The sequence below is a fragment of the Brettanomyces bruxellensis genome, chromosome 5 (assembly GCF_011074885.1).
Source record: "Brettanomyces bruxellensis chromosome 5, complete sequence".
NCBI classification, from domain to species: domain Eukaryota; kingdom Fungi; phylum Ascomycota; class Pichiomycetes; order Pichiales; family Pichiaceae; genus Brettanomyces; species Brettanomyces bruxellensis.
Window position 1 is genome coordinate 66,683 of NC_054686.1, and position 12,431 is coordinate 79,113.

Below are 12,431 nucleotides of genomic sequence, written 5' to 3' on the forward strand. Positions count from 1 at the left end.
TTAGAAGTATGGTTATGCCCAATAGTATTTATTGTATTGTGAGAAAGAAAGGAAGAAAAAGTTTTATTAGAATATAATCTGATGTGGTTATAAAGTGAGGGTTTAGCTCTCTAATTTATGTTTATTAATATATATGATGAAGAAACAAGAGGTCTTAGAAAGAAGACTAACGGAACAGAAACTTTATATTTTTTTGTTCTTAATTGCTTACGTAATCAACCAGATTTGAGTTTCTCGGAACAACAACGATCACGTCTTTCGTTTCTATTTTTCTTGCTAGCAAGGCTCGCACATCTTTCGAATACTTCTACTCAACTGATTTTACTTTATGACATAGGGCAGGGTTAATATTATCTTACACCATTAAAACCAATAAGTTTGAAACGCTCCGCATAATCGACCACAAGTAGGGCAAAAAATCGGAGGACCTCAGGGGGTTCAAAAGAAGGGAAGGGAAAAATGCGAAAGAGTGAGAAGACACGAATAAACAGAAGTTACGGATTGTCAACGATTATACCAAAGAACTAAATGAACAAAGACATAATCTCTAGAGCACGATGCCCCAAAAAACGTCGAAGACTCTTTGTATCATGCAGTGAATGCAGAAGAAGAAAAGTTAAATGCGATAGAAGCAGACCTTTTTGCAAACAATGTCGTGAACACAACCTCACCCAACATTGCCATTATGATTTACGTACCTCCGACACACCGGAAAATTCTGGGGTTGTCACTAAGAAGGTTTTTCAAGAGCTCAAAGATCTAAAAGAATTGGTTATTGAACAGTCTGAGAGAATTCAGCAACTCTCATCAAAACAAACTCACCAACTTGATAATACAGCTGGAAGTTTACGCACAATTGAAAACATTGATCAGGATTCTTCCAGACTTAGTGAACTTAAGCTTGCCGAACAATTTGGTGTTGAAGCGGATGAAAGGGTTGACTTCTATGAGGGCTCACCAGCGTTGATGACTTGGTATTCTAGAATGAACAACCATGCACCATTAGCATGGATATCAATGATTTTGAAAGATCCATTTCTCGCCCAGGCATACTTTCTAGTCATTGGACAAAAAACTAAGACTAGTCTTACATTACCTGGCTTTGCGAAGGTCAATGCGACAGGATTGAAAACAAAAGACTACGAATTTAAACGCAGTCTAATGGAATACTCTGGATTATATGAAGTAAAACCTTTAAAACCACCTGATATGCGAAATGATACTGGAAATTTAACTTTTTCTTCAAATTTATCATCCAAAGATATCGAGATATCTGAGGAGGACGATTTAAGTTATATTAACGCTAAAGTTATTGATGTCTTGCCTCCCATAAAAGTAATCTGGCTTTTAATTGATCGCTTTTTTTTATATGCATATCCATTCATGCCATACTTTGATCAAGGCATGCTTGTTTCAAGTATTGAATCACTTATCGGTAAAAGAAGTGAATCCGAGAATAGTGTGAAAATATTGAAATTCCAGAAAAGACTCGACATCGCTACGGTAGGAACGCTACTCTACATTCTTAAAATATCGTATATGTCATTAGAATCAAATTGTACAGCTGCAACGGACTTTCCAGAATATTCGGAGGAGGAGAGTTATCTTCTAAAGTATCATATGGCAAAGCATATAACAGATGTTGCGGAGCTTTGTACAAGACAGTTTCCACCCTTCAGAAGGTATGCAATCGAAATGTATCAATGCATTATGATGGCAAAAGAATATCAAAATACACAATGTTCGGATTCTTTCGGTGACGGTAGAATTCAAATATACCTAAGCCATTTGGTCCAGGTTGCTCTTTCATCTGGGTTCAATCGAGATCCAACTAAATTTGATTCTTCAGCTCAATTTTCACACTATGGTGCACTTATAAGAAAAATTTGGCATTGCCTTGGTATATCTGCTACTTTTCAATCGGCAATTTTTGGTTTTCCATTAATTATGAGGCCTTGCATTTACGACACCAAGGTGCCCATATACACCGAAAATAGCTCAAACATTTTAGATTTTGGTATAGAGAAGGAAACTATAGCGAGAATTAACAGTCAATATCGCGTGGACATACTTCTCAGTACAATAATAGATAAAATCTTGAATGTACAAACACCTCCTAGGGTTGGAGAACTGCTTGTTGATTTGAAAATTTTAGAAGACTATATCACTGACAAATGGACTTCCTTATCTGCTTTAATGACACCAACAGATGGTGATCATATACATAATCTTAGAAAGGTTACATCACTTATGATATATATAGAGAGCCTCTCCTTCATGCATCCTGTCTATTTTTATATGATGATACACTTTGAAAAGAAAAGACAGCCGAATGCTTGCTTCCGTTTGTGCATGAAAGTACTTGAATTTGTCACAGACATTATGTCTAACTTCATTCAATTGTTTAAATACAGCTATCGGTATGTTGGTCGTGGATTCGACTTTTACCTATCTAGTTTTCTGGAAACAACAATTCAAAGGTGTCTTCAAATTCAATTTGGACTTTACTTCAGATCATTGGTAATTAAAAAATGCATTGAAAAAGATAGTGGTGAAAAATATAAGAAGCGGCTAAAGATAATTAACAAGTTTACAAATTTACTTACAAAGAATAACATTAAAGAGAATTTTATGGAAGGAGTTTTACCACTAGCCGACAAGTCATTTTTTGCGTGGGTTTTACTTAGAGACCCATCCTATGTGTTGAAGCTCATAAAAGAGGACAAAATTGAATTTCCAGAAGATGAATATAACTTTTTGACTGACATAAGTGATCAGGATTTAGCCACCTTACTTCAACGGGCAATAATCGACGATACATCAAGTATCACGAACTTAAATGCAGACATGAAGCATGATTCGAAAGCTGATGAGACAAATAATGATAAGGTCTCGTCAACTGAATTTGATCCTACAGAGTTGGATAACTTCCTATCTAATATTTGGAACGAAGGATGTATATCACCATTTCAAGCACAAGGAAATATGAACGCTGAGGGAAGTGGTTGGGGAAACTCCCCGGTCCTCTCAACAAAAACACCAGGCGGATATGGCACGTCCACAATTATGAATGACATGCTGTCTGATTTTGTTGCAAGTAATATGCCGTCCATGCGGGATCAAACGTTTGATGAAGTAGATACGGATTAAATCCGATTGAAATTAATTCATCCGTTTTCATTCTTTGAAAATTGTATTAAAATCTCTTTCCTGGAGACTTCACTAACTTGAATTGTTCAAAGCATTTTTTTTTATTTCCATAGTTGTGGATCAATTTTTATATAAGTACACCTATTAAAAATAAACGTGTAGTAATATAAAATATAAAGTAAATAAAAAAAAATCGTTTAAGACGTTAGATAGCATTACTTTTCTTATTCTTTAGAGAAGTAAAGACGGCCTTCCCAAGGTCTCAACAAATCTTTTTCTCCCCATCAGAGTGAGTTCCAAAGAATTTGGAATATTGGCCCTTTGGTAAATTGAACTTCAAAGTCTCACCAGAAAAGTTCAAGGCAGCAAATAAAGTGGTGTCCCCGTACTTTTTAGTGAATGCAAACAACTTTTTATTGTCCAAGTCATAGAACTTAAAGTCATATCCATACACAAGTAAGTCTTTATGTTGCTTCCTGGCGGCAATAGCCTTTCTCCAGAAGTTAAGAACGGAATCAGGATCATTTTCTTCATCCTCCACATTAATACCCTGCTTGAAGTTCTCGTTCATGTGGAACCATGGTTTAGAAGAGCTGAAACCACCGTACTTACCTTCCGATGACCATGGGAAAGGTGTTCTAGAATGGTCCCGTGACATCAAGGCTAATCCATCAATCATACCACGAACTTCTTTGGAGTCTGCACCAAATCTTTCAGTAAACTCTTCATAATGACCATTTGCATCCACATCTTCATAATCAGAAATTCCGTTGGCTTTGAAGTTGGTACAGCCTAATTCCTGTCCTTGATAAACAAATAATGTACCAGTAAAGGAAACAAGCATAGTTGCTAGCAACTTAGCCGAGGCAGTACGAGCTTTTTCAGTTGAATCATCACCAAACCGTGTAACAGATCTTGGCTGATCATGATTCTCTAGAAAGACGGAAGACCAACAATCTGTTCCATTAATCCAATCAAAGCTTGAGGCCAAAGCTTGCTTCCATTCCTTTAAATCAAATGGCACCAAGTTGTACTTAAAAGTTTTGGAACTACCAACATCGACATGGTCAAAAACAAACAATTCAGAAATTTCATTTCTGTTTGCCCCTGTGTATTTCATGAACACCTCTTTTGATGCATGACCGACTTCTCCCACAGAGAAAATTTCCTTGTCTGGGCCGACAATACCTTGCATGTATTTTTTCATCATTTTGTGGAATTCATGGATTCTTGGTCCGTTCAGGGATCCTGGGTCTGGGTGTTGAAATTCTCGCTTTGGATCACTAATTGGAACGTCCGGAAGACCAGGGAGCTTGGAATACAATCCAGCGGTATCAATTCTAAAGCCATCGACACCATGCTTTAGCCAGAAGCCAATGGAGGTATCAAAAATAGCATTTCTACACTCATCGTTTTCCCAGTTAAGATCAGGCTGGCCCTTAGCAAATAAATGCAAATAAAATTCCTTAGTGCTGTTATCAAATTCCCATGCGGATCCTCCAAAAATAGAACCCCAGTTGTTTGGAGGAATAGGCTTGTTGTCCTTCGTATATCCTTTTGGAGGTCTCCAGAAGAACCAATCTCTCTTGGGATTTGATTTGCTGCTCTTTGATTCCTTAAACCATTCGTGCTCATCAGAGCAATGGTTAATGACCAAATCAACAAAAAGTTTCATACCCAAATTATGTGCTTCTTTAATAAGATTGAAGCAGTCATCATTTGTTCCGTAAGTAGGCCAGACTTTCTCGTAATTCGCAATATCATAACCCATGTCATCTTGAGGGGAATCATAAAATGGACAAACCCAAACTGCATCGATACCAAGCTTTTTCAAATATGATAGTTTTGATCTAATTCCATTAAGATCACCCCAGCCGTCTCCATTTGAATCTTTGAAACTAGCTGGATATATTTGATAAACCACTGCCTCCTTCCACCATTTCTCGGTCGTTTCTGGATGTTTTTGAATTTCAGACATTGTAAATTACATATAGTACCAATACATTTACCATTGATTCGTTTCAAGTCAGTGTTTGGAAAAATACCATCGGGAGAAATATCAGTTACTTAAATACTGGAGAACGATTTCCCCGCGTTTTTCAAAGAACACTCCACATTAGGAATACTATGAACACCGAGAACGAGACGGATGACCCTCAGTTAAATTGGACTCGTTCAACAAACCCGGCATCTTAACCTTCCATTTCTGGCCTTGCCATATCAATACAACGAGCAAACCCATGGGGTGATTCTGAAATGTACGAATCACATCCTTCTCCGCATGACGCTTAAATTTACTGATAATGACTTGCCGCCGGAAAGTACCGATTTCCCAAGGCAGTCATTTGCCATTTATTCTGGGAACCCCTAAAATTGCGGAAATATGAGGTACTCGCAGCATTTTTTTGTTATTGGATGAGTTTCATGGATGCGAATATGAAATTTGCATTTTTTTTTTTGAACTTTTTGGACGGAAACAATGAAAATCTTTGATTATTTCCTTTGTAGCAAGTGAACGGAAGTTAGCTTATGATCTATCCGTATAGAAAAGTTGATAAGAACTATTTACCCATCTTTCCGCGGGAAGAAACCTATCGCTGGTAAAGCCGGGGAAATTTATGTTGCATAATTCTTTGGACGGGTTAGACCGATAATTATGAGGCAAATAATAAACTACTTCGGCCCAAATTTATTTATTGTCTACCTTCCTATTTTTAAATCGTACGGATAGATTACTGATGAATCTTGAGGCTACAACTTTAGATAAGAGTATAAAGGAATAATTGCAAGAAAGAAACTTTAATATGATTAAAGTACAATGGACTGATACCACGTATCTGAATATATATTGAACTTATTTTGCATGGCCATTCCTACATATCTAAATGATAAATTACCTTACCAATCTGTAACAACAGTATATACAACAAACGTATCAATCACTCACCAGTATGTGGCACCCTTTTAACTCTTCCGACACGCTATCCAAACATATTCCAAGAAAACGGAAATTAATGCTAATGGCGTTAATTCTTACGGGTGTCGTAAATTCCACAACGTTAGGTTACGACACCATGATGATGGCAGGTTTAATTGCAATTGATCCATTTAGTGGCTATTTTCATTTGAAGCCAGCAACAACCGGCTTACTTAATGCTTCTAATTGGATGGGTGGCATTCTAGCTTGTACCTTTGTCGCACATTTGTGTGATTATGTTGGAAGGAGGGTCACCATATTTTTTGGTTGTATGTTGGCGTTTGTTGGAATTATCATTCAAAGTGCGTCCCAGAATATTACCATGTTTTGTATTGCAAAAATAATCATGGGTATAGCCATTCATATGTCTGGTGTTGCAGCTCCACTTTTAATAGCCGAACTTGCTCCACCAGATATGCGTGGTATTATTGGAGGCCTTTACTTTACGATGTTTGATGCTGGTGCTATAATTGCGTCAGCAGTCTCATATGGAACTGGCCAAATTAATAGCACTTGGGCCTGGAGAATCCCCTCGATTATTCAAGCTATACCTTCTGCAATAACAATTGCTGCCATTCCATTTGTTCCAGAATCTCCTCGTTGGATGGTAGCACAAGGTCATAGACAATATGCTAGAGATGCCCTAATGATTTGTCAAGGATTGGACAAAGAAAATGCAGAGGAACTTGTTGAAAAAATTCATCTCTCGTTAAAGAGCACCGCACCATTTGCTCATCAATGGAGAGAATTAATGAGACCTAGTAGACCAATGCTGAAAAGAATTTTGATTATTCTTTCATTTACCTGGATCGTAGAAATGGGAGGATCCTCGATTGGCTCATATTATCTCACAATTCTTTTACAACAAGCGGGTATTTCTGGAAGTACTAAACTTCTTCAAATTAATATGATCAGTTCCTGTTGGAACTTTTTTGTGGCTGTCGTGGGTGCTTTTACATTTGATCGCCTTGGACGAAAACCACAATCAATAATTAGTCTTACTGGTATGACTGCTTGTCTTTTCTGTCTCGGTGGATTCATCCAAAAATGGGGTGCTACTAGTACGAACAAATCAGCACAGTACGCAACAATATTTTGGATGTTCCTTTTCAATGGCTTTTACAGTTTTTGTTATACGCCAATGCAAACATTATATCCTACGGAGATATTTCCAACAAGAGTTAGAGCAGCCGGAACAACGTTTTTTCAGTTCTGGAATTGTGGATTTGGCCTACTTGCTTCCTTTGTCCTTCCAATATCGATGGATGCTGTTGGCTGGAAGTTTTATATGATTAATGCTTCCTACAATATACCATTTATTTTCATAATATATTTCCTATGGATGGAAACAAAAAACATGACTCTCGAGGATGTTGCCAGCAGGTTTGGCGACGGTATGAACAATGCTGAGCTTATTGATTCAAATGAAGTTCAGGAAGAAGTTTCTGCGGATCAAAAGCTATCATCTAAGAATGCAATCTTGAATGCCAAAGTGATTGCGTCGGCAAAAGAATAATGATATCCTGGTATGTATGCCTCATAGCATGTGTTTTTCTTTTCGTTTGCTAATTTATTTTAATCTGGGAAACTGAATCTTTTTGATAATATTTCGTCTCAATTCTGCCTAACGAGGATGATTCAAAATATTATCTTTTTAATCAGTCAAGGGAAGGTTTACATAACTTTCTTTCCCCTAACCAAATCTTTGCTATCACGATATTTAATATTTAAGTAATAAACATACAGTTAAAAAAGATAAGGAATATTGGTAAATATAGATACATATGTTGAGAAAACTTTTTATGAAGTTTATTCTACATCGTTCATTCTACTGGATTATAGCCCCAATACGCTCTTTGATAGTGTTATCTATATAAAAGTAGTCTACCTTGTTTTATGCCAAGAGAACATCACTCGTAAGGATTAGAAATATTTCACCATGAGCATTCCTCTTCCTTTACTTTATTCAAACTTTATTCTTTATCTCTTCGACTTTAATTTTTTCCCTTTATTTATTCTTAAAAACACTCAATGTACTGTTATCGGGAAACTTCATAAAGTAATCGGCGTCACACTTATAACCGAACGCTTCTGAGCATTACACAAGCAATTTAACAGTAAATCTTACTGATTTACGACCCAAAGTCGCATGAAGAGATTATATTTCTAAATTCATAAAAGCCATTTCATCTCAATTGCTAGTGTAGAAGTATAATATTAAGCATTAAAAGACAATTTACCTATTTTCACGATCAAGAATTTGATAGTACCAACAGATAGTTATTCTGACAATATAAAGAACTCCACTGAACGAAAATATTTGAAAGGCTAAGAGCTCACCAAGCCTTAACGTTGATATATATCGTTCAAAATTAATATTTCATTATTTATCAATGCTTGCAAGAATTATTTTAACTCCGCATATAAGTATTTCCTTCTAGCTTTTAGTTCTGCTCGTTGAGACTTCTGACCTTTACTTCATCGACATTTCCAGTCGCAAATCCGTACACTAAATATGATTTACATATTACGTAACACAGACCCAATGATGCGCATTAACGAAAACTGCTACAATAATATAAATACGGGGAGGGTCGCGATTGAACTAAAAAAAAGCTTACCCCACATTATTTTGGAAAAGGCAAACTAATACAATTATATCTAACAAACTAAATAGTCGTCAAATGGATCAACAAGTAAAGCCATTGCGCTCTGTACTTGTGACAGGCGGTGCTGGATTTATTGGATCTAATTTTCTTAGATATGTTTGTCGGTCTCCCAGATTTGCATACTTTCATTTTACTTGTCTGGACAAGCTCAGCTATGTGAGTGAAGAATCTACAAAGTTTATTGAAGATCTTATGAAGCTTCCCAATTTTGATTTTATTCGAGCTGATTTATCATCTGAATATAGAGTGCTTGAAAGATTGATTGTTGAGGAAGAGAAGTTTACAGACTTTATCAATTTTGCTGCCGAGTCTTCCGTTGATAGGTCATATGAAGAACCCCTTTTTTTCACTAGAAATAATATTTTCGCAACACAGAATTTATTAGAATGCGTCCGCCTACTAATGGCAAAAAATGACTTTAATCGACACATAACCTTTATTCATATATCAACGGATGAAGTTTATGGGGATCAACAATCTGGGGAGGCAGTAGATGAGCAATCTCGCTTAGAGCCAACAAACCCATACTCTGCTACTAAAGCAGCTATAGATCTTATTATTAATGCTTATGTGAAATCTTTTCATCTGCCTATTCTTGTTGTTCGGTCAAATAATGTTTATGGGTACAATCAATATCCAGAAAAGTTGATTCCGATGACAATAAATGCCTTAAAAGAGGATAAACCAATAACAATTCATGGCGATGGTCATCAAAGAAGGAGATACGTTTTTATTGACGATTTTATCAGAGCTGTTTTATGCATTTGGGAAGTAGGTGATCAGCATGAAATATACAATGTAGGTTCTGATCAAGAAATCTGTAATCTCAAGTTAGTCAGGATGATAAGGAGTCTTTATGAACTCATCACAGGCTCCAAGAGTAATTCTGAGATAAAATTTGTTGGCGATAGATTATACAACGATGAACGTTATGATGTTACATATGAAAAACTATGCACACTTGGGTGGAAACCCACAATTAATTTAGAGGAGGGTCTCGTGAAAATAATAAGGTATACTTTGAAACACTAGACAACAAATTTGTATAAAGAGCACCTTAACCTCTAGATTTAATATAAGAACTTTTCTATTACTTTCTTTAATATAACATTGAATTTCTCTTTCTTATTATTCATTTGCAATTGCCTTAGGTGGTAACTATTAATGAATTTATTTCATACCAAAAAAAAAAAAGCCAATTCTAAACAGAAAACAAACCTAACTAATGATCAAGAGAGCTAAATACGTAAGTAGTGGATGCACCATACAAATCACCCTTGTGGAGGATGACCTGCCTTTGCCATTTTTCGAATGTTGCTGCACCTAGAAATCTTGAAGTCTCAACTGCAAATCCCGAACGTTTGCCATAATTTTTCACCGCTATTTCATCTCCAGTATAAAGTTGAAATGCTGGCTCAGTTGTATAAACCTTCAATTGCAAATTTGACTTTGAATTTGATACCTCCAAAGCCTTTTTAGCCTTTAATTTGCGAGTGTCAAGAGATTCAACATCATCGCTCAAAACAAAACAATTATCAAAAGCATTCGATCCAAGTCTAAACTTTTCCATAACTTTTGGTTGCGTTAATTTAGAGATAGTTCCAGTGGGAAGAAGTGAAGTATCAGTGTCTATACATTTATTTGTGTATAGCTTAAAATCGGTCTCATTGATATTAGATTCATCTGAGAGATGGAAGTACGAATGATTCGTCAAGTTAACCACAGTAACCGGAGATTTACTGGAAGAATCTAACGAACTTTCGTACTCAATCTTGTATGAATGCGGTGTGACAATATAGGAAACATATGTGTTCAAATCTCCAGGATATCCATTTGATCCATCTGAATCAAAGTCAACAAATTTGAGTATGACAGTCTCAGCTTTTGAGTCATAAGAGGTAACAGGACCAAAGAAGTATTTGCTGTTGAAGCCATGTGAGCCTCCATGTAAAGAATTCTTACCCTCATTGGCATCAATATCATACGTATGACCTTCTATCACAATTTTTGCCCCCGGAAGTCTGTTTGCCACACGACCAATGGTGGCACCAAAGTAAGGATTTTCTTTCGCTGCATAGTCGGAAAGCCTTTGAAAATTGCAAACCACAGGATGGCCATTGACTTCAACGTCGACGATCGTCGCACCAACGTTGGCAACGGAGAACTTGAAATTCTCAAATATTACGTCGTGAATTCGTTGTTCTCCGTACAAATGATCTGCGATATGATAATGAGGTGTAGCAAAGCCTTGTGGATTCTTTGTGGTCCAATTCCAAAGATCGCGGCATGCATCATCAACTGTAAGCTTAGCTTTCCATTTTAACTCTTCATTGGCACGAGTAACACAGGCAGTAAGGTTAAGAACATCACCACTCCGACGGCCAACAATTTCGTATGGGAGATCGTGACCCACAGCCTTGCAAAATGAGTGATAAATATCAAAAACAGTTGAGCCTTTACCGGTACCCAAGTTCCACTCTCTGCAGATTCCCTCCTTAGGTTTCAGATTTGCCAAATATGAGAGTGCAGCAATATGTCCCTTGGCCAAATCCACCACATGAATGTAGTCTCTAATTGGTGTTCCATCATGAGAATCATAGTCATTTCCAAAAACATTCAACTTCTGCCTGCGACCAATGGCAACCTGAGCTAAGAATGGAAGTAAATTGTTTGGAATTCCGGTTGGATCTTCACCAATTAATCCTGATTGATGGGCTCCAATTGGATTGAAATATCTAAGCAAGGCGATTCTCCATTTATTATCGCTAGCATATATATCACGCATAATCCCTTCTATGACCAACTTTGTATGTCCATAAGGATTCGTTGGACCCGTTGGACACTTTTCTGGGATTGGAATCATATCCTTAAAGCGAGTAGCATCGCCATAAACAGTAGCAGATGATGAGAAAACAATATTTTTGACATCATGTTGTTTCATCACCTTGAGAAGAGAAATTGTACCACCAACATTGTTATCAAAATACTCAAGAGGAATCTTGGTTGACTCACCCACAGCCTTGAGACCGGCAAAATGAATCACTGCATCAATTTTATATTTATCAAAAACCTTTGAAAGCTTTTCTGAGTCTCTAAGATCGATTTCATAAAATATAACCTTTTTCTTGACAATGTACTCCACACGTGAGACTGAATCATAGGATGCATTCACAAGATTATCAACCACAATCACTCTAAAGCCACTGTTAATTAGCTCAATAACTGTATGTGATCCGATATATCCAGCGCCACCTGTAACTAAAATTGTAGTCATGTTTTCTCATGAAATGCCTTATACGATATTTGCCTCACCGTGCGCTTAAATATTCTCCAATATTATCAAGCTGCTATTGCCAGATAGAAAATATAAGAAATGCAATTTAGACAGAAGCAGATGCTTATATGGAAAGGACAAGAGTTTCGAAGTTATGACCTGGTAATATTAATATTAGTTATATCAGTAAGTGCAATTATTCGAAATTAATAACCACAAGTGAGAAATGTCTGGTCCAAATAGTAGGATCATTGTGCTCCATAAGATGTACACAAAAATCCGAAGGCATGCACAAGTTGAAATACTGCTTATTAATATCTCCTCTTTGGAATTCGGACATCTGAGTTGTACCAAATAGTAA

At 36.7% G+C, this 12,431-nt stretch overlaps 4 protein-coding genes across 4 annotated transcripts; 2 read left to right on the forward strand and 2 right to left on the reverse strand.

The window, feature by feature from the left end:
• Positions 1-3,412: 3,412 nt before the first annotated feature.
• On the reverse strand, positions 3,413-5,128 carry IMA2 (oligo-1,6-glucosidase ima2; the record flags this gene model as incomplete). The annotated part of the gene is made up of 1 exon (XM_041282561.1): positions 3,413-5,128. The coding sequence occupies one exon, from the start codon at positions 5,126-5,128 to the stop codon at positions 3,413-3,415; it is 1,716 nt and encodes a 571-aa protein (XP_041135337.1).
• Positions 5,129-6,170: 1,042 nt separating this feature from the next.
• Positions 6,171-7,643, forward strand: BRETT_004063 (uncharacterized protein; the record flags this gene model as incomplete). The annotated part of the gene is made up of 1 exon (XM_041282562.1): positions 6,171-7,643. The coding sequence occupies one exon, from the start codon at positions 6,171-6,173 to the stop codon at positions 7,641-7,643; it is 1,473 nt and encodes a 490-aa protein (XP_041135338.1).
• Positions 7,644-8,811: 1,168 nt separating this feature from the next.
• Positions 8,812-9,828, forward strand: BRETT_004064 (uncharacterized protein; the record flags this gene model as incomplete). Its single annotated transcript, XM_041282563.1, has 1 exon — positions 8,812-9,828. One exon carries the CDS (start codon positions 8,812-8,814, stop codon positions 9,826-9,828), a length of 1,017 nt encoding a protein of 338 aa, XP_041135339.1.
• A 190-nt stretch (positions 9,829-10,018) lies between these two features.
• On the reverse strand, positions 10,019-12,070 carry BRETT_004065 (uncharacterized protein; the record flags this gene model as incomplete). The annotated part of the gene is made up of 1 exon (XM_041282564.1): positions 10,019-12,070. The coding sequence occupies one exon, from the start codon at positions 12,068-12,070 to the stop codon at positions 10,019-10,021; it is 2,052 nt and encodes a 683-aa protein (XP_041135340.1).
• Positions 12,071-12,431: the final 361 nt, after the last annotated feature.